General features: G+C 36.0%; 1 protein-coding gene across 5 annotated transcripts in view; it reads left to right on the plus strand.

Annotated features, from left to right (window-relative positions):
- IFT80 (intraflagellar transport 80) overlaps positions 1-23,285 on the plus strand; it is a 134,424-nt gene that overhangs the window by 34,033 nt on the left and 77,106 nt on the right. For all 5 annotated transcript variants that reach the window (XM_053221254.1, XM_053221255.1, XM_053221257.1 and 2 more), the window contains 3 exons: positions 7,745-7,854; positions 11,221-11,310; positions 12,054-12,191. In XM_053221254.1, coding sequence (XP_053077229.1) covers positions 7,745-7,854; positions 11,221-11,310; positions 12,054-12,191 — 338 coding nt within the window. The remainder of the gene's footprint in view (positions 1-7,744; positions 7,855-11,220; positions 11,311-12,053; positions 12,192-23,285) is intronic.

Genomic DNA, 23,285 nt, shown 5'->3' on the forward strand with positions numbered 1-23,285 from the left:
GGTGGCCAGCAAGAGACACATGAAAAGATGCTTCCCATTACTGTCCATTAGGGAAATGCAATTCAAAGCCGCAATGGGATATCACCTTACATCTGTCAGAATGGCTAAAATAAAAAAGAAAAGAAACAACAAGTGTTGGTGAGGATGTAAAGAACAAGAAATCCTCATGCACTATTGGTGGGAATGTAAGTTAGTATAGCCACTGTGGGAAGCAGTATGGAGGTTCCTCTTAAAAATAGAAATAGGGACACCTGGCTGGCTCCGTCGGTTGAGCATCTGACTGTTGATTTTTGTTCAGGTCATGATCCCAGGGTCGTGGGTTTGAGCCCTGCATCAGGCTCTGTGCTGAGCATGGAGTCTGCTTGAGATTCTCTCTCTCTCTCTCTCTCTCTCTCTCTCTCTCTCTCTCTCTCTCCCCCCACCCCACCCCAACTCCTTGCTCTGTCACTCTCCTCCATTCTTGCTCTCTCTCTCTAGAATAAAAAATAATAATAAGGGCACCTGGGTGGCTCAGTTGCTTGGGTGTTCAACTTCAGCTGAGGTCATGATCTCACCATTCGTGGGTTCGAGCCCCGCATCAGGCTCTGTGCTGACAGCTCGGAGCCTGGAGCCTGCTTTGGATTCTGTGTCTCCCTCTCTCTCTCTGCCCCTTCCCCACTCAAACACACACACACACACACACACACACACACACACACACTCTCTCTCTCTCTCTCTCTCTCTCTCTCTCTCAAAAATAAATAAAACATTAAAAAAATTAAAAATAATTAAAAAATAGAAATACCATGTGATGCAGTAGTTCAACTACTGGGTATTTACCCAAGGAAAACAAAAACACTAATTCAGAAAGATATATGCTCCCCTGTGCAGCATCATTTACAATAGCCAAGATACAGAAGCAACCTAAGCGTCCATTGATAGATGAATGGATAAGGAAAATGTGGTATATATGTACAATGGAATATTACACAGCCATAAAAAAGGTGAAGTCTTGTCATTTGAGACAACATGGGTGGACCTAAAGGGTATTATGCTAAGTTGGTTGTTAGAGGGAAGGGGGTGAGGGGATGGGAAAAATGGGGGAAGGGGAGTGGGAGATAATAGGCTTCCCGTTATGGAGTGAATAAGTCACAGGAATAAAAGGCACAATATAGGGAATATAGTCAATGATATTGTAATAGCATTGTTTGATGACAAATGGCAGCTATGCTTGTGGTGAACATAGCATAACATATAGAGAAATTGAATCACTGTGTTGTACACCTGAAACTAATGTAACACTGTGTCAACTACATTCAGAAAAATTAAAAATAATAATAACCAAAAAATAAAATAAATTGGGGTGACCAGTACGGAGGTTATTGGAATGTTCTATGCTAGTGTGCAATAAGGCTTGAACAGAGGCAGCGATGATAGTAGTTGAAAAAAGTGAATAGTTCTTAGTGGCTGAGAGGAATGGATATCTTGTAAAAGGGAAAAAATTCAGACAGAAGAATAAATGAGGGGTTAGTGTGGAAGGATGATAGTTTTGAATATGTAGAGTTTGAAGTCTTCAGGGCAAGTGGAAATACTGTGTTAGAGCTCAGAGGTAAAGGCTGAAATATTAAAGTGAGAGTCAGTTACGGAAAGGTGAAAGATGAAGCTATAGGGGAAGTTGCAATCCCCAAGGGAGAGGTGGCTGAGGCTAGAAACTAAAGATGCAAATGTATTCACTTAAACTTTTTCTCTGTACCGACCCAGTGACATATATAACCCAAAAGTTGCTATTGTGTGGAATAAATCCCACTTGATTTATTGTTAGTATATGTCCCTACAAGTAGAATGAAAGAGGAATAATTCTTGGTGTTCTAATTCTTAATGATTTGGCAACCCCAAAACATTGAGTTCTTACTATCATGAGCAACACAATAAACAGCTGGTTGTTTATTGTGTTACAAAGTAATTTCTAGTAGTAGTAGCTAACAGTGCTTATATAGTATCAGACTGCTCTGAGTACTTTACTTATACCCAATGTAGACCTATATTACATTGAAGGCAAAGATAGCTAATTCTTCAGTGTAGTAGTGAAGAGTTTGTTTCAAAGCATTCTTAAAAACATACAAAAACAACATTTTAGGGGCTACTTTTTAGTATGAGTGTGAAAAACATGGTATATTTGACCATGCACTTCCTTAAAACAATCGAAATACATTTTTGTCTCCTCTTCTGTGGTTTAAAATGCCTTCAACAGGTTGAAAGAATTTAGATAATTTGTTTTACAGAGAGATAAGGGTCTGACATTTAACACAACCCCAGGTGCATGTGGTTTCTTAAAAAATGTCAAAAGGGTCATGTGATCTTAGTGTACAAAGTCAGAAAAACAAGATCTTTTTGAGTGTCTCAACTGAAATGGAGCATAAATGAAAATTCCCAATATAAAAAGCAAGACATTATTTAATTCTTCTGAAACTACTTTTGTTTTTTTGTCCATTTTTCTGTTAATGTTTGAATTAATAACATCTTATTACATATTTTGCTAAACTTTTTATAGTAAACTTATTCAACCTGAAGGCTATATTTGTTATTTTCATACTGACTTTGCGAAGTGAAGTGTGGCTCTGGGAGTATGTCAACGCTTTAATAAGGATATTTTTTTAAAAACATTTTAAATATTACAGATTTGTTTGAAGTGCAAGTGGGATAGAGTTCATCATAATAGAAACCATAATTTTCTTTATGAAGCTAATTTATCTACTTTCAGTAATAATCTTTATCCGAACTACCCAAATTGGAAATTGTATTGTATGTCTCCTTTTGGGAAAGAAAACTTTCATGAATATACTAGTTTTACACTTAACATTTTATTATAAATATAAGAGCTGAATAAAATGAAGACTTCTCTTAGTTTTTGATGTTATACCCATTTTGAATATTGGTGGTTAAGAAGATTTAACTAATGAGACTTGGCTATTAATCTTACCTATCATAACCCTATATTTGTTTTCTGATTGAACAAATGTGATTAAAAGCCTCATGTATTACAAAGGAATTGCTTAACTTTTCCTCTATAAGCTTATTTTGTTTTATACAATACGTTATTATATCTGTTTTTTAAACAGTATTATTGTTTAAAAAATATTTTTTAAACAGGAAGTGAATAATCACTAAGTTCCAACAGGGAAGATAAGAATTCTGAAGATTTGTAAGATTTATAAGCAAGGAAATGGTGACACAGCTGACTTAATGAGGCCACAGATTCAGTGTTAAAGAGGACAAAAACGTCCATAGCTCCTCATCCTATACCCCAACTGTGCCTTTTACCACAACTAAAGGGCTAGAGTCACATCCTGTATAACTCAATGGGAGTTGTATTTACTGAATTATTTCCTTGAGGATAGATGTTTGTCATAGTTTAGTAAACACCCCAGGAAAGTGTAATTTTACTGAATATATTCATGATGATCTTTAATTAAAACATATTAAGTTACTTTTTTTGAACAATAATTACAACTATAATACTGGGAATAAAGAAGGTACCTATATTTCTCATTGTATCAAATAATCTTTCCACCCCTATTCCCTTCCAGCAATCATCAAGAACCACATTTGAAATATCTCAAATTTTGATTTACATTTTCTGAGAAATTTATTAGAGAGGAATTCTGTTCATTTGGAGATTTACTTGTGAAGCCCAGCCAGGTCAGCTCCTGGCTACTTCCAGAGAATATTACAAGAGAACATACTTACCAAGTACCGAAGAAGTGCCTTCTGAGGTTGGCCATCTGTAGGTTCCTCTGATAGAGAACAATCCTAGATGTCATAAATTGAATAGCATATTAACACCCAATATAAAACTCAATAAATAGAAGGCATACTTTATGGTGGTTTTTTTTTTTTTTGGATTAGGTCTAAACTAGATTTTCTAAATCCCTTAAACCACTGAGACTTACAGCTGAATTATATTCTGATTAGGAAGAAAATGGCATAAAGGAAGTAGGGTGCCACTTGAACACAAACATTTATCTTACTGAAATTTACTCCCTGTTAATTACTGATTGCTCCCTGTTGATTAGCATCAGTTGGGTTTGCATTTAATAAACAATTAAATCTTATTGATTGCCCATAAATCCTCAGATTCAGATTTCATTTTAGTGAAAATGTAAATTACAGAAAGATTCATTTATTCATTCACAGAAAGCCAACTGCTACAATAGTCTGACTTAGGAGTTCCAGACAATATTTTAAAAGCTTGGCTTTAGAAATATAATAGGATTAATATTTCATAGATTAATTGTATAACCTTCATTCACTTTCCTAATGGATAGGTAACTGGGTCAGAATTTTGTTTTTTATTTTTTAAAATTTATATACAAATTAGCATATACTGCAACAATGATTTCAGGAGTAGATTGCTTAATGCCCCTTACCCATTTAGCCCTCCCCCCTCCCACAACCCCTCCAGCAACCCTCAGTTTGTTCTCCATATTTATGAGTCTTTTCTGCTTTGTCCCCCTCCCTGTTTTTATATTATTTTTGTTTCCCTTCCCTTATGTTCATCTCTTTTGTCTCTTAAAGTCCTCATATGAGTGAAGTCATTATGATTTTTGTCTTTCTCTGACTGACTAATTTCACTTAGTATAACACCCTCCAGTTCCATCCACATAGTTGCAAATGGCAAGATTTCATTCTTTTTGATTGCTGAGTAACACTCCATTGTGTATATATACCACATTTTCCTTATCCATTCATCCATCGATGGACATTTGGGCTCTTTCCATACTTTGGCTATTGTTGATAGTGCTGCTATAAACATGGGGGTGCATGTGTCCCTTTGAAACAGCACACCTGTATCCCGTGGATAAATGCCTAGTAGTGCAATTGCTGGGTCGTAGGGTAGGTCTATTTTTAATTTTTTGAGGAACCTCCATACTGTTTTCCAGAGTGGCTGCACCAGCTTGCATTGCTACCAACAATGCAAAAGAGATCCTCTTTCTCCACATCCTTGCCAACATCTGTTGTTGCCTAAGTTGTTAATGTTAGCCGTTCTGACAGGTGTAAGGTGGTATCTCATTGTGGCTTTGATTTGTATTTCCCTGATGACAAGTGATGTTGAGCATTTTTTCATGTGTCGGTTGGAAATCTGGATGTCTTCTTTGGAGAAGTGTCTATTCATGTCTTTTGCCCATTTCTTCACTGGATTATTTGTTTTTTGGGTGTTGAGTTTGGTAAATTCTTTATAGATTTTGGATACTGACCCTTTATCTGTTATGTCATTTGCAAATATCTTCTCCCATTCTGTCAGTTGCCTTTTAGTTTTGCTGATTGTTTCCTTTGCTGTGCAGAAGCTTTTTATTTTGATGAGGTCCCAGTAGTTCATTTTTGCTTTTGTTTCTCTTCCCTCTGGAGACGTGTTGAGTAAGAAGTTGCTGCGGCCAAGATCAAAGAGGTTTTTGCCTGCTTTCTCCTCGAGGATTTTGATGGCTTCCTGCTTTACATTGAGGTCGTTCATCCATTTTGAGTTTATTTTTGTGTATGGTGTAAGAAAGTGGTCCAGGTTCATTCTTCTGCATGCCGCTGTCCAGTTTTCCCAGCACCATTTGCTGAAGAGACTGTCTTTATTCCATTGGATATTCTTTCCTGCTTTGTCAAAGATTAGTTGGCCATACGTTTGTGGGTCCATTTCTGGGTTCTCTATTCTGTTCCATTGATCTGAGTGTCTCTTCTTGTGCAAGTACCATACTGTCTTGATGATTACAGCTTGTATGCCTCCTGCTTTGGTTTTCTTTTTCAAGATGGCTTTGGCTATTGGGGGTCTTTTCTGGTTCCATACAAATTTTAGGATTATTTGTTCTAGTTCTGTGAAGAATGCTGGTGTTATTTTGATAGGGATTGCATGGAATATGTAGATTGCTTTGGGTAGTATCGACATTTTAACAGTATTTGTTCTTCCTATCCAGGAGCATGGACTCTTTTTCCATTTTTTTGTGTCTTCTTCAGTTTCTTCCATAAAGTTTCTATAGTTTTCAGTGCATATTTTCACCTCTTTGGTTAGATTTATTCCTAGGTATTTTATGGTTTTTTGTGCAACTCTAAATGGGATCAATTCCTTGATTTCTCCTTCTGTTGCTTCATTGTTGGTGTATAGGAATGCAACTGATTTCTGTGAATTGATTTTATATCCTGCAACTTTGCTGAATTCATGAATCAGTTCTAGCAGTGTTTTGGTGGAATCTTTTGGGTTTTCCATACAGAGTATCATGTCATCTGCGAAGAGTAAAAGTTTGACCTCCTCCTTGCCGATTTGGATGCCTTTTATTTCTTTGTGTTGTGTGATTGCAGAGGCTAAGACTTCCAATACTATGTTGAATAACAGTGGCGAGAGTGGACCTGACCTTAGGGGGAAAGCTGTCAGTTTTTCCCCATTGAGGGTGATATTAGTGTTGGGTCGTTCATATATGGCTTTTATGATCTCAAGGTATGATCCTTCTATCCCTACTTTCTTGAGGGCTTTTTTTAAGAAAGGATGCTGTATTTTGTCAAATGCTTTCTCTGCATCTGTTGAGAGGATCATATGGTTCTTGTCCTTTCTTTTACTGATGTGATGAATCATGTTAATTGTTTTGCGGATATTGAACCAGCCCTGCATCCCAGGTATAAATCCCACTTGGTTGTGGTAAAGAATTTTTTTAATATATTGTTGGATCTAGTTGGCTAATATCTTGTTGAGGATTTTGCATCCATGTTCTTCAGGGAAATAGGTCTATAGTTCTCCTTTTTAGTGGTTTCTCTCTCTGGTTTTGGAATCAAGGTAATGCTGGCTTCATACAAAGAGTTTGGAAGTTTTCCTTCCATTTCTATTTTTTGGAACACCTTCAAGAAAGTAGGTGTTAACTGTTCCTTAAATGATTGGTAGAATTCCCCTGGAAAGCCATCTGGCCCTGGACTCTTGTTTTTTGGCAGATTTTTTATTACTAATTCGATTTCCTTACTGGTTATGGGTCTGTTCAAATTTTCTATTTCTTCCTGTTTCAGTTTTGGTAGTGTATATGTTTCTAGGAAGTTGTCCATTTCTTCCAGATTGCCCATTTTATTGGCATATAATTGGTCATAGTATTCTTTTATTATTGTTTTTATTTCTGCTGTGTTGGTTGTGATCTCTCCTCTTTCATTCTTGATTTTATTTATTTGGGTCCTTTCCTTTTTCTTCTTGATCAAACTGGCTAGTGGTTTATGAATTTTGTTCATTCTTTCAAAGAACCAGCTTCTGTTTTCATTGATCTGTTCTACTGTTCTTTTGGTTTCAGTAGCATTAATTTCTGCTCTAATCTTTATTATTTCCTGTCTTCTGCTGGTTTTGGGTTTCATTTGCTGTTCTTTTTCCAGCTCCTTAAGGCGTAAGGTTAGGTTGTGTATCTGAGATCTTTCTTCCCTCTTTAGGAAGGCCTGGATTGCTATATACTTTCCTCTTATGACCGCCTTTGCTGTGTCCCAGAGGTTTTGGATTGTGGTGTTATCATTTTCATTGGCTTCCATATGCTTTTCAATTTTGTCTTTAACTTCTTGGTTAGCCCATTCATTCTTTAGTAGGATGTTCTTCAGTCTCCAAGTATTTGGTACCTTTTCAAATTTTTTCTTGTGGTTGATTTCGAGTTTCATAGCGTTGTGGTCTGAAAATATGTGCTTTTTTGATCCTCTTAACTAGCTCCTTTATTATAAGGCATAATAATGAAAATTTATCAGTTTTTTTTTCTTTTCCTTTTCACAGGAACACCAGTATATTCAGTAGTGTGGGGCCCTGATTCAGAAAAGGTTCTTTACACAGCAGGCAAGCAGCTGATCATTAAACCTCTTCAACCAAATGCTAAAGTTTTACAGGTACTTCTCAGGTATTTGCAAATTGTTATCAGGACCTGCTGGACTGCTAAATAAGAGGTCACTTTCTTAGGAGTCTCTTTCTTCTGGGTGGTCTTTTTATGTCTGACTTTTAAGTGTGTGTTTTTATTAGCCTTTATTACAGAATAGGGGATATCTGGTTATGTTTCTAACAAGGTTCACTTCCTCCTTATCCAATTTACATTATTCTAGCAAATCATAAATGTGTTTAGAGTTACTAAATTGTCTCATGATTTGGCATGGCAGGCATCTTTAAATTTAGCACAATCAGCCTCACATGTATAGATTTAAGACAAAACAGGGTGAAATCATAAAACTTTAAAAGTTTAGACTGTGTTTTTTTATCATTATAACTAGCATCCTCCTCCTCCTCTTCAACATCATCTGTTCAATACACTTAAGCTTTCTCTAAGACCCTTGCATTCTTTGGTATTTGTAGAGTGGAGAGGTCATAAATGTAATGTTTAGAACAAATTAGGTATATATAATTTTACCAGTTATATAGAAGCAAAACAATGGTGGCAGTTAAGACAAGTCAGAATAGGACAAATTAATGGGAAACCTTAAGCCTATATTCAGTATTTTGATGTTTGATTTCAGTGTTAAAATGCAGAATCATATTTTATTTTGATAATGACACAGTGTAGTATTGGTAATAAAAATATAGGCTTTGGAGTTTGTCACATGATTTTAGGATGTTCACTTATTTATCTAAATGTAACTTTAGGCAAGTTATAAAATATCTTTGATTCTCAGCTTTCTCATCTCTTAGTTGTGATGCTAATACCCACTTAGTAGGATTGTTGTGAAGATTAAATTAATTAAATTGCAAAGTGCATAGGACAGTGTATACAATAAGCATATTGAGTGCATAGAGTAAGCACTCAATATAGAGTACTCATCACTATAGTTATTATTATGAGTTATTATGTCATCTCTACCTTTTAGTCAGCCCCCAATAAATTAGAGCCAAGGAGGTCAGAAAAAAAAGATGTAGAAATGACTGGGTCTTGAATAAGGGATTTGGTGTTAGAGACTGACCAACTACAATGGGTATAAAAGTGCTTTAAGAAGCAGCATCAGATTTAATAGCTGAGTAGGTAATAGATTTGGGGAGTAAGGGGATAGAAATGTTATTGAGTTTCCATATTGAGTTTCTACAAATGTATTGAGTTTCTACAACTTCTATGTAGGTTATGTTATATATATTTTATAAAGTCAACATGCATTTAAATTTTTACTGCATGCAGAACACTCTGCTAAGAACTATGCAACAAACAAGAAATAGAAGATACAGGTCCTTGCTCTAAGGCAACTAAGGTAAAAAATTTGGGCAAACAGAAGAAGCTGCAAAAGAGAACTAGTTCTGCCTGCCTTTAGTCAAACTCCTTCCACACCACTCAGACTCCAAAACTCTACTTTGAAATTGTACAGCAAAACAGGCAAGATGAATCTTTAGTTTGTAGTTAATGTGATTTATTGAGATACCTGTAATTAGGCTTATATAAATGAAACTCAGGAAGTTAAATTATAATTTAGTGGTCTAGTAGAACTTATGGGCCAGCATGTAGTGGAGGGAAAGAAAAGTATCCATTGTCAAAATTCAGCTAGAGTGGAAGAAGAGTTGAAGTATAATTAGTAACTTAATGCAAATTTTCTTTTTTTTCTTTTTGGTAAACTAAAGCTGCAGCAGTTTTCCTTGGGCATAAACACATTAAAATTTGTATTGTCCACAAAAGGAACGCCTAATTAATTCTTGCTTGTAGAATACAGTTCAAAAGTAAATACCTGATTTTCCTTTAAAGCTCTAGGGACTCTTCTAGAGACCCAGAAGTTGGTTTTATAGTGAAGAGACTTTTTAAAAATTTATTCATTCAGTGAAAATGTAGTGCATACATACTATATACCAAGCACCATGCCGTGTGTGACATAATGCAAAGTGAAACAGAACAGTTCCTGCCTTCAAGGAGCTTGCTTCTGTTCAAAGGAATTTCACAGATTGTGCAATTCATGGAGATATAATTGAAAACTGTCTATGCCTTATGTATAGTATATAAATATATGTAATATATAAACTGATAATCCTAAATCATAGAAGAAAAGTTTAAATCCTATTTTGTTCCTAACTTTTGAATATGCAAAAATTTATTTTTACAGCTTTGAAATGAGACTCTTGAGAATCTGTGTGTGTGTGTGTGTGTAGCTGTATATACCCATATCAGTGTCTATGTTTTGTTGTTTTTGTCCTTGTAGTTTATCTGAGGACATTGTATTAAGTTGGCCGTAAATTGTGTGAATTACTGCTTTTTAAATATATTATCAATACATTTGTTTTTTGAGAGTGCATATTTTTTATATATCTTCAGTAAACAAGCTATGAATTATTGCTTCTTCTTAGAGCTTATTTGACCCTAATTTAATTTTACTCTGTGTACATTAAGAACAATAGGTTGGGAAGGGTCAATAGGGCCCTTAACATTGGTTACTCTTTGATGTGAAGTTAATTGGCTCAGACATTAAAATGTACCTTATGGTCTTCAAGGAAAATTAATTCTTTTTAAGTTGTATTATTCTGTCTAAACATGATAAAAGATAGCTTTTTAATTACATGTGGTAATAGCTAAATGGACACATGGATTGTATTTAAAAAGCAAGAAGGCATCCATGCTTACTTTCTAGATTGCCAATTTCTGGGTGACATACACACATATATATATGTATATATGTAGGCATTCTCTTTCTCTCTCTCTCTCTCTATATATATATATAATAGAATATGTACGTATCTGTGGAAAACATCCTTTTGTTATATGGTAAATGCAGTAGCAGTTTCTTATAGAGTTCAGTGACTGCTCTAGAGACATTCAGGTAAAGAGAATGAAGCTTAGGAAAATATGCAGAGGAGAATGAACAGAGTACTAAAGAAGATGATCATGTAATAAAAGTTAAAAAAAAGAAAATTAGTAAATAAGAATAAAGGCATTATCTTTGATTGGATAAACTGTATAAAAGAAAGCAAGATTTGGATTCATAACACTGTTACCACATACATGTCAAACTTGAAATAGTTCAACAGCAAGAGATTTTCCATCTGGAGTCTAGGCAACTGAAGAGATTTATAAGGATGTAAGCTATATAGTGGATGTCATAGTGTTAAGTGTTTTCATTACTTTAAATTAGAAATGAAACAAGAAAATGAGATTATACATAACAGCTATGAAAGAAAGATAGAAATCTCCAAGGACAGGATGAGAGAATCATTAGGCAAAATGTCCTTTATTTAAAAAAAAGCAAACAACTTTTCAGTGCTCTTGAAGTTATAATTAATATCTTACTTTTTTCTCATAGTGGAAAGCTCATGATGGCATTATTTTAAAAGTAGATTGGAACTCTGTCAATGATCTAATTTTATCTGCTGGTGAGGATTGTAAATATAAGGTATGTAACATTTGAATCTATCACCTGGATGAAAGAATTGAATTTAGGTGAAAAGTATTCAGCATATAAGAATATGCTTTTAGTCCTTCACTTTAGCTACATCTTGTAACTATAATAATTCAACAAATTGATATTTTATAATTTTAAGTGATACTTTAAAGTGTTGACTTTCTCATTGACCTCTCTCATTGACCCATAGAATTTGATTTAATGAGTAGCAACATAAATGCAACTTCTAGTTTTGCTGAATATTTGAATCAACTCAGTTGAAGTTTTAAAAATAATTTTTACTGGCTTATTAAACATTGTTTATTTAGCTTCAGACCAAAATCATTTATAATAAAGAATAAGATTTAATGTAACTGGAATTAGAGGAAATTTAATTGAAATAAATACTTGTAGGGAAAGTTGATAGAGCACTTACTGAGAAAAAAAATTTAAGCAAAAAAACAACATCTCAAAAATTTATTGTTAAATTTAAAAGGACTCAAGGTGTGTAGTTTATATGATTAATCAAAGATGTGGTGAAATTGGAAAATTATTATGTTATCATAAAGTATTTTTTGCGATATATAGGTTTTAAAGAATATAGCTTTTCCCCCTTGTGTGGTAGTAAAGACATTTAATTACTATTATTATAAAGTAATGATTTATGAGTCTTTAATTGATACCTTACTGTAGGACAAACTTGTCTGTAATAATGTGGTGACTGTTATAAAAGAGTTTTTAATTTGCTGTTTTAGGTATGGGATAGTTATGGCCGTCCTCTGTACAATTCACAACCTCATGAGCATCCTATTACCTCAGTTGCCTGGGCTCCAGATGGAGAATTATTTGCTGTTGGATCGTTTCATACTTTACGCTTGTGTGATAAAACTGGGGTAAGTTATAATGGTGAACAATCACAGATGTGCTGTCATAAATGTGGTAATGCATAACACACCTGGTTCTCAATCTTTAAAAAATATTTTCAATGAATGCATTTGACTGCATCTTTCTGATTTGTCTTCTGAATATACTGGCTCAGTCAATTCCAGATTTATGGGACCATACAGTTTGAAGAATGGGTATATTCTTTACTATTTTTCTTTCTGGAAATACTTTAAGCATGGTTATGAAAGATGGAGAAGTAAAGATTTCTACTCAATCAAAAGGGAGAGTTCAATTTTAAACTTTATTTTTAAACTGTCAATATGTTTCATATAGAAATTTTGCATCTGTTTGGTATGGAATTGATAGTAAATTTTAAAAATGATCATCTTAAAACCAGAGAAATTGGGTTTTTGTCAAGAATTCATGTTTGAATACATGGGGGACTTGTTCCTCACAAGAGAGTGCTCTTCATCCAAATTCTGTTTAGAAATTAGGCAAACAGTGAAGCTCAAGAGCATTTACCCACTGTAGTTGAATAATGAGTTATTTCATCAAAGTGTTCCAGAAGCAGCCGAGTTTGGAGTAGGGTTATTCTATACTATTCCTAAATAAGAGGAAATCACATAATTGTTCTGTGGCTTATTTTCATGAATGCAAAATAAGACAGTTAACTTACAATTATTAAAGCTTTATAAATGATCTATTAAGTTTTCTGGTAATTTGTTTTGTGTCACATAAAATATGAAGTCTTCTGCCTGGCTTTATAAACTGTCTGAACCCTGGTGCCATAAAATCCATTTAGTCTTTTTTCCCCACAGCTCCCTAACTTGTATCTGTGCTCAAATCAGTCTCATGAATCTCCTCTGTCCATCATTAACCTCCTTACTTATCTTTCCTTTCGTGGAATGCTCTCACCTCTGTCTTATATTTACTGAATTCTACCCATTTTTTTAAAAAATTTTTAAATGTTTATTTATTTTTTTAAATTTTTTTAACGTTTATTTATTTTTGAGACAGAGAGAGACAGAGCATGAATGGGGGAGGGTCAGAGAGACAGGGAGACACAGAATCCGAAACAGGCTCCAGGCTCTGAGCGGTCAGCACAGAGCCCGACGCGGGGCTCAAACTCACGGACCGCGAGATCATGACCTGAGCTTGGACGCTTAACCGACTGAGCCACCCAGGCGCCCCAAATGTTTATTTATTTTTGAGAGAGAGAGAGAGAGAGAGAGAGAGCGAGAGCAAGTGGGGCAGGGGCAGAGAGAGAGGGAGACACAGAATCTGAAGCAGGCTCCAGACTCTGAGCTGTCAGCACAGAGCCCAACATGGGGCTCAAACTCATGAACCACGAGATCATGACCTGAGCTGAAGTTGGACACTTAACTGACTGAGCCACCCAGGCACCTCCTACCCATTCTTTAAGGCCCATCTCTTGTTTGACTTCCTTTCCTGATACCTTCCATAGGTATTCATTTTTCTAACTTCCTCTTACCTAAGGTCTCTCTTATTTTAGCTATAACATCAAGATGTTATATCAGATAATCTCATTTTTATCTGATTTTTCAGCAATGATTCTAAGTCTATAGAATATATACTCATTTTCACAATGTATTATCTTTTTATATTTTCCATTTTAATTTTATGTATATTATTGTTGACTCCTTAGACAGTTTATAAGATCCCACAGCTCAATGGGTCTCTGTTATTTGTATAACACAGTAGATACCCCATAATTCACCAATAAGTTGATTTAAACATGATTATTTTAAATTGCTATTTTGATGAAAATATTTAAAAATTTTAAAATGTGGGTGTTGAATTGATTTGAATAATTAATGACTTCATTAAATACCAAACCTATTATTAGAATATTAACTATTCTGGAAAATTAAACTTTCTAAAAGGATTTTTTTTTACCTTATTTGACTGAATAGACTGAATATATTGTAATAATATTTTAAGGATTTGAATAGGATTTTAAATATGTTCTTTTATTCAATAGGTGTTAATTTTATACTGCTCATTGTATACTGCTCATTGGAGAGTATTTTAGAAACTGGGGATGGGGAGATGTAAAGATTTTCACCCAAGTTGTGACAGTTTAATAGAGAATCGGTATAAGACTCATACTACAGTGTGATAAATGCTACACAAGAGGTTTATTTTGTGCAAGCACTATGAAGGTGTGGCAGAACTTAATTTTGCCTGTGGATATTGATTGGAGAGCTGAGACTTGAAGAATTAGTAGTCCTTCAAGGAGATAAGTTGGGGGAAGAGAGTTGCAGGTAGAAAGAACATTTCGTGTATCCCAGTATGGTGCCTTTTGTGCAATGTCAATAAGATTTTGCTTGGAATAGCACCAGGAGATAAGATACTCTTGGACCCGATCTGTGTTTGCCACGTAAAAGAGTCTGGCTTTTAAAAATCAAATTATTTTCTGTGGAGCACTCTTAGGAGTTGCTGTAGGGTAGAAAAGAGGTGAGGGGGTTGAGCTCCTAGTCTTCTTCTCCAGCCAAAATCAGAAGAGCTCTACATTAATCAGTTTTACTAGTTGAACATCAAAATAAGATTTCCTTTGAACAGCTAAAACAATGAAATTGGAAAAATGGTGTGTGTTAGTCAGTAGAGAGTCATGGCTGGTGGGTAGTAACATGATAATATTCAAATATTGGAAATATTGCTTTGGTATCAAAGGAGCAGTGGTACAGGAGAGGGAAGAGAACATGCAAAAGCAAGGAATTATAGTCTGTTAGAAAAATTAGAAGCAGTTTGCATTTTATCCTCATGCAGTACTGGGCCACTGTTTCACTTTAAGTAATGACATTATCAGATTTGGCATTTTTAGGGAAGTGTACTCTGAGGTCAGCAGGGAGGATGGATTAGAGGGACAGTAGACTGTAGGCAAGATGGTTAATTAAAGGCTTTTGCAGTAGTACAAGAAAGTGATGTTGTCCTGAATGATAGGGAATAGCAGTGGAGATGGGAAGAAGTGGACAGGTTCAGGAGATGAACTCTTGCTATAAAAAGTGGGAAGAGTCTGGAGCACCAGGGTGGCTCAGTCGGTTAAGCATCTGACTTTGGTTTAGGTCATGATCTTGTGGTTCATGAGTTCAAGCCCCACGTTGGGTTCTGTGCTGACAGCTCAGAGCCTGGAGCCTGCTTTGGATTCTGTATCTCCCTCTCTCTCTCTCTCTGCCCCTCCCCAGCTCGTGCTCTGTCTCTCTGTCTCTCTCTCTCTCAAAAATAAAGAAACATTAAAAAAAAAACATTAAAGGGATAGTGGGAAGAGTCAAGAATAATTACCGGGGTTTCGATTTGAGTACCTTATTGTCTGGGTGCTGGCCTGAGGATAACACCTTCTTATGGTGTGGTATAATTTGCACTGGGTTTGTGTGACATAATTTTATTAAGATCCCTGTGCAATCATTACAATAATAAAACAAGTTACTTAGATTTTAACATTCGTAAGTATCACCTGGGCATTGCTAAAATGCAGCTTCTTGGGCCCCCACTTATAATGTGATGAATCAAAATCTCAGTAGAATGGGGTCCAGGGATTTGTATTTTTAAGAAGTTCCCTGGTTACCTTTGTTAGGTGTTCCTCAGACAACACTTGAAGGAACACTTAAATAAAACATGTGAGATATTTGATTATTTCTTCTGAGTTCTAAAAGTGGTAAAGCTTGCTCTAGTATACAAAAAACACTTTAGAGATGAAATAGAATCCTTCTGATTCTTCCTTAGCATGTGTCTCACTTAAAATTATTTTGAGGATAGGGGTACCTGGGTGACTCAGTCGATTAAGCCTCCAACTCTTGATTTTGGCTTAGGTCATGATCTCACAGTTCGGGAGTTTGAGCCCCGCATCAGGCTCCATGCTGTCATGGGTTCTCTTTCTCCCTTTCTCTGCCCCTCCCCTGCTCATGGCCTCTCTCTCTCTCTCTCTCTCTCTCTCTCTCTCTCTCTCAAAATAAATAAATAAAACTTAAAAAAAAGGAAAATTATTTTGGGGCTATAATAATTTTGTTTTTCTCATAATTCATAACTTAAAGTTGTGTAATTAATAGTAGTAATCATTCACCCAGGGGCATATTCTGTGGCCGAATGTGTGTCTCTCTCTCAAAATAAACACACTTTTGAAAAAAAAAGAAAAAGAAATAACTACAGGGGCACCTGGGTGGCTCAGCGGGTTAAGCACCTCGCTTTTGATTTTGGCTCGGGTCATGACCTCACAACTGGTGGGTTTGAACCCCGCATTGGCTCACACTGACAGTGTGCAGCCTGCTTGGGATTCTCTCTCTCCTCTGTCTCTTCCCCTCCCCTGCTTGTGCCTGCACCCTCCCTGTCTCTCAAAATAAATAAATAAACATAAAAAAAAGAAGTACGTGTTCTCTTCAACCTGGAAATGTCACTCTTATCTCCTTATTTCTTTTTTGTTTCTCTCATAATCTGCAACTTAAAGTTTAAATAGTAGTAATCATTTATCCAGAGCCTGGCTTTGTGGAAGAATTTCAATATTAGATATAAGAATCTGGTCCTCAGGAAAGATCTGTACCCTCACATTTGCTACAAATTTATCAGATTTCTATTTTGAGAGCTCTTCACAAATTTTTAGTTGAATGCAGTGTTTCCTAACATTTTATTAAAAATTCTTACCTAGGATTCCTTAACAAAAATTAGTAATTTTACAAAATAAGCTTTAAAGAGAGATACCTGGGTGGCTCAGTCAGGTAAGCATCTGACTCTTGATTTTGGCTCAGGGCATGATCTCAGGTTCATGGGATCGATCACCCTGTCATGCTTGTCAGGCTCCATGCTGAGCATGGACCCTGCTTGGGATTCTCTCTCTCCCTCTCTCCCTGCCCCTCTGTCACTTGCTCTCTCTCTCTCTCTCTCAAAATAAATAAACAAACATTAAAAAAAAAAAGCTTCAGGTGTGCCTAGTGGCTTAGTCAGTTCAGCGTCTGATTTTGGCTTTAGGCCATGAGCTCACAGTTTGTGGGCATGAGCCCCGCATCAGGCTCTCTGCTGTCAGCACAGAGCCCACTTCAGATCCTGTATCCCCTCTCTCTCTGCCCCTCCCTCGCTTCCATGCTTTCTCTCAAAAATAAATAAAAACATTAAAAAAAAAGCTTCAAAGAATAAAGGTGATATTAACTTTCAGGTTATCTGTGAAATATTAGGTCTAGAGAAAATGTGGTTTTTGTAAACATTGTCTTTTAATGTTTTTCAAGAAATATTTCTAGTGGAGAGGAAAAAGCTCAACTGCTTGGAGACTGTTAATGACAGATTAGATTTTGGTTTGAATATATTTCTTGCAATACAAGTATGTAACTAGATTGATGACAGGAATATTTGAAAAAGCAGATATTTTAAATTGAAGTATAGTTGACACACGTTACATTAGTTTCAAGCATACAACATAGTGCTTTGGCCACTCTGTGTGTATATACTGTTGTGCTTACAACAAGTGTAGCTACTGTCCCCGTACAATGCTATTACAGTACCATTGACTATATTCCCTACGCTGAAAAAGCAGAAGTTGTTCTATTTTTGTGAATAGGTATACTGCTCTAACTCAGTTGTTATACAATAAATTTAATATTCCCATTAAATTTCACCATAAAATTAGAATTTTTATTTTTAAAAGACACTGACTAAGCTGATATGAAACTCTGGTTTCTATTTACATCTTCTATTTAATCAGGCAGTTACCTATATCGATTCAGAACTCATGTCCTGGCTCACTTTTGTGGACTGTGGTTCAAATATCAGTTTCATTTTTAAAGCCATTGTAGTGCTATTCTGGTCTGCCCTGTTTTTAACCCAGAGGCAAATTTGAAACCTAAGTGGTATTTGCTTCCGCACTGCAGTACAGTTGTAGTGTTACTGTGTTGATTCTAGTGGGTTGCATGTATGGATGGGCTGCTTGATGATGTTGCAAAGCCTTCAGACACAGACTTAATACCTTTCTTTTGCTCCCATCTCTCCATAATCCTACCCTAACTTGTTGGGAGGAGTCGGTGCTGCCTCTTTGCTATCATTAGTGCAAACTGGGGATAGGAGACAGGACCCTACTTGTCAGTCTTCACAGTGCTCATTGGGGAGGGCTGCTGCTTCAGTATTGCAGGGCTGGAATGGTCTAACCAAGATCCACCTCATAGCCTTGGCAGCACCATGTGGGGAGGAGGAGGGATGTCACTTCTGTTCTTTGGGTGGAGAGTGGGAATGTTCCATAGGGTTCCATCCCAATGTCTCTTATGCACACACTGTAGGAGAGTGCCATGGCCTCTTTCATGGTGTGTGCCCAAGTAGGGTAGTTATGTCAAAAGGATTCCATTCTGCAACGCCTCCTTCTGCCTGGTCCTTTACCTAGAGAGAATGGGCATTTCTTGGTGCTTATTTTGCCTCATACACTACTTGGAGTTAATATTATAGCATTTTGTGTAAAATATAAGAATCTTGTATCCATATGGCTCCATTTAGCTACTTCTTTATGCTATAGTTGTCATAAGTATCACATTACACAGCATGTTATAATTTTCGCTTTAAAAGTCATAGTCATTTTAAAGAAATTAAGAGAATAAAGATAGTCTTATATTCACCTACATGTTCAACATTTCTTTTTTTTCACATGTAAGTCATAGTTTCACTTATTTATTTTTAAATTTAATTTATTTATTTTTAGTTTACATCCAAGTTAGTTAGCATATAGTGCAACAATGATTTTAGGAGTAGATTCCTTAATGCCCCTTACCCATTTAGCCAATCCCCCATCCCACAATCCCTCCAGCAACCCTCTGTTCTCCATGTTTAAGAGTCTCTAATGTTTTGTCTCCCTCCCTGTTTTTATATTATTTTTGCTTCCCTTCTCTTATGTTCATCTGTTTTGTATCTTAAAGTCCTCATATGAGTGAAGTCATATGATTTTTGTCTTTCTCTGACTAATTTCACTTAGCATAATACCCTCTAGTTCCATCCACATAGTTGCAAATGGCAAGATTTTTCTTTTTGATTGCCGAATAATACTCCATTATGTGTGTGTGAGTGTGTGTGTGTGTGTGTGTGTGTGTGTATATATATATATATATATATATATATGTATATACCATATCTTCTTTATTCATTGATCCGTCATTGGACATTTGGGCTCTTTCCACACTTTGGCTATTGTTGATAGTGCTGCTATAAGCATTGGGGTGCATGTGCCCCTTCGAAACAGCACACCTGTATCCCTTGGATAAATACCTAGTAGTGCAATTGCTGGGTCTTAGGGTAGTTCTATTTTTAATTTTTTGAGGAACCTCCATACTGTTTTCCAGAGTGGCTGCACCAGTTTGCATTCCCACCAGCAGTGCAAAAGGGTTCCTCTTTCTCTGCATCCTTACCAACATCTGTCATTACCTGAGTTGTAAATTTTAGCCATTCTGACAGGTGTGGGATGGTAGCTCATTGTGGTTTTGATTTGTAGTTCCCTGATGATGAGTGATATTAAGCATTTTTTCATGTGTCTGTTAGCCATCTGGATATCTTCTTTGGAAAAGTGTCTATTCATGTCTTTTGCCCATTTCTTCACTGGATTATTTGTCTTTTGGGTATTGAGTTTGATAAGTTCTTTATAGATTTTGGATACTAACCCTTTCTGTCACTTGCAAATATCTTCTCCCATTCCATCTGTTGCCTTTTAGTTTTGCTAATTGTTTCCTTTGCTGTGCAGAAGCTTTTTATCTTGATGAGGTCCCAATAGTTTGTTTTTGCTTTTGTTTCCCTTGCTTCCAGAAACATGTCAAGTAAGTGGTGGTGGCTGAGATCAAAGAGACAGTTGCCTGTTTTCTCCTATAGACTTTGATGGCTTCCTGTCTTACCTTTAGGTCTTTCATCCATTTTGAGTTTATTTTTGTGTAAGAAAGTTGTCCAGGTTCATTCTTCTGCATGTCGCTGTCCAGTTTTCCCAGCACCATTTGCTGAAGAGACTGTCTTTTTTCCATTGGATATTATTTCCTGCTTAGTCAAAGATTAGCTGGCCATGCATTTGTGGGTCCATTTCTGGGTTCTCAATTCTGTTGCATTGATCTGAGTGTCTGTTTTTGTGCCAGTACCAAACTGTCTTGATGATTACAGCTTTGTAATGCAACTTAAACCCTGGAATTGTGATGCCTCCTGCTTTGATTTTCTTTTTCAAGATTGCTTTGGCTATTCAGGGTCTTTTCTGGTTCCCTACAAATTTTAGGATTATTTGTTCTAGCTCTGTGAAGAATGCTCGTGTTACTTTGATAGGGATTGCTTTGAATATGTAGATTGCTTTGGGTAGTATTGACATTTTAACAATATTTGTTCTTCCAATCCTTGAGCATGGAATCTTTTTCCATTTCTTTGTGTCTTCTTCAATTTCTTTCATAAGCTTTCTATAGTTTTTAGTGTATATATTTTTCACCTCTTTGGTTAGGTTTATTCCTAGGTATGGGGTTTTGGTGCAATTGTAAATGGGATTGATTCCTTGATATCTCTTTCTGCTGCTTCATTATTGGTGTATAGATATGCAACCAATTTCTGTACATTCATTTTATATCCTGCAACTTTGCTGAATTCATGTATCAGTTCTAGCAGCTTTTTGGTAGAGTCTTTGGGTTTTCCACATAGAGTATCATGTCATTTGCAAAGAGTGAAAGTTTGACTTCCTCCTTGTTGATTTGGATGCCTCTCATTTCTTTGTGTTGTCTGATTGTTGAGGCTAGGACTTCCAACACTATGTTGAATAACAATGGTGAGAGTGGACATCTTTGTCGTGTTCCTGACCTTAGGGGGAAAGCTCTCAGTTTTTTCCCATTGAGGATGATATTAGCAATGCATCTTTAGTATATGGCCTTTATGATCTTGAGGTATGATCCTTCTATCCCTACTTTCTTGAGGGTTTTTATCAAGAAAGGATGCTGTGTTTTGTCAAATGCTTCCTCTGCATCTATTGAGAGGATCATGTGGTTCTTATACTTTGTTTGATGAATGTAATGTGTCACATTGTTTGTTTGGCAGATATTGAACCAGCCCTGCATTCCAAGAATAAATCCTACTTGATTGTGGTGAATAATTATTTTAATGTATTGTTTGATCCAGTTGGCTAGTATCTTGTTCAGAATTTTTTGCATCCATGTTCATCAGGGTAATTGGTCTGTAGTTCTGTTTTGTGGGGTCTTTGTATGGTTTTGTGGGGTCTTTGAACAAGGTAATGCTGCCCTTATAGAATGAGTTTGGAAGTTTTCCTTCCATTTCTATTTTTTGGAATGACTTCAAAAGAATAGGTGTTAACTCTTCTTTAAATGTTTGGTAGAAGTCCTCTGGAAAGCCATCCAGCCCTGGACTCTTGTTTTTTGGGAGATTTTTGATTACTGATTCAATTTCTTTACTGGTTATGGTTCTGTTCAAATTGTCTATTTCTTCCTGTTTCAGTTTTGGTAGTTTCTGTGTTTCTAAGAATTTGCCCATTTCTTCCAGATTGCCCAATTTGTTGGCATATAAATGCCTATAATATTCTCTTATTATTGTTTTTATTTCTGCAGTGTTGGTTGTGATCTCTCCTCTTTCATTCTAGATTTTATTAATTTGGGTCCTTTCCTTTTTCTTTTTGATCAAACTGGCTAGGGGTTTATCAATTTTGTTAATTCTTTCAAAGAATCGGCTCCTGCTTTCATTGATCAGTTCTACTTTTTTATTATTATTATTTCAATATCATTGATTTCTGCTCTGAACTTTATTATTTCCCTTCTTTTGCTGGTTTTGGGCTCTATTTACTGATCTTTTTCTAGCTCTTTTAGGTGTAAAATTAGGTTGTGTATTTAAGACTTTTCTTCCTTCTTTAGGAAGGCCTGGATTGCTCTTATGGCCACCTTTGCTGCATCCCAGAGGTTTTGGGCTGTTGTGTTTTCATTTTCATTGCCTTCCATGTACGTTTTAATTTCCTCTTTAACTTCTTGGTTAACACAGTCATTCTTTAGTAGAATGTTCTTTAATCTTCAAGTATTTGTTACCTTTCCAAATTTTTTCTTGTGGCTGATTTCGAGTTTCATAGCATTGTGGTCTGAAAATATGCAAGGTGTGATCTTGATCTTTTTGTACTTGTTCAGAGCTGCTTTTCGACCCAGTATGTGATCTTTTCTGGAGAATGTTCCATGTGCTTTCAAGAAGAATGTGTATTCTGCTTTAGGATGAAATGTTCTGAATAAATCCGTTAAGTCCATTTGGTCTAATATGTCATTCAGAGCCATTGTTTCCTTGTTGATTTTCTGTTTACATGATCTGTCCATTGCTGTAAGTGGGGTGTTGAAGTCCCCTACTATTATCAACGAGTTTCTTTATGTTTGTGATTAATTGATTTATATATTTGGGTGCTTTCACGTTGGTGACATAAATATTTACAATTGTTAGATTGTGGTGGATAGACCCCTTAATTATGATATAATGTTCTTCTTCATCTATTGTTACAGTCTTTATTTTAAAATCTAGTTTGTCTGGGGGCACCTGTGTGGCTTGGTAGGTTAAGAGTCCTACTTCAGCTCAGGTCATATTCTTGCAGGTTTACAAGTTCAAGCCCCATGTTGGGCTCTGTGCTGACAGCTCAGAGCCTGGAGCCTGCTTCAGATTCTGTGTCTCGCTCTCTCTCTGCCCCTCCCCTGCTTGCGCTCTGTCTCTCTCTGTCTCTCAAAAATAAGTAAACATTAAAAAAAATTTTTTTTAATCTAGTTTTTCTGATATAAGTATGGCTACTCCAGCTTTCATTTGATGACCATTAGCATGGTAGATGGTTTCCTATCCCCTAATTTTGAATCTGTAGGTGTCTTTAGGTCTCAAACGAGTCTCTTGTAAACAGCATATGGATGGGTCTTGTTTTCTTATCCATTCTGATTACCCTGTTCCTTTTGATTGGAGCATTTAGTCCACTGACATTTAGAGTAAGTACTGAAAGATATGAATTTAGTGCCATTGTATTGCCTGTAGAGTTGCTATTTCTGGTGACATTCTCTGGTCCTTTCTAGTCTTTGTTGCTTTAGTCTTTTTTGTTTTGTTTTCTCTTTTCTCTACTCAGAGTCCCCCTTAAAATATCTTGTAGG

This window comes from Acinonyx jubatus, chromosome C2 (assembly GCF_027475565.1).
Source record: "Acinonyx jubatus isolate Ajub_Pintada_27869175 chromosome C2, VMU_Ajub_asm_v1.0, whole genome shotgun sequence".
In the NCBI taxonomy this organism is placed as follows: Eukaryota; Metazoa; Chordata; class Mammalia; order Carnivora; family Felidae; genus Acinonyx; species Acinonyx jubatus.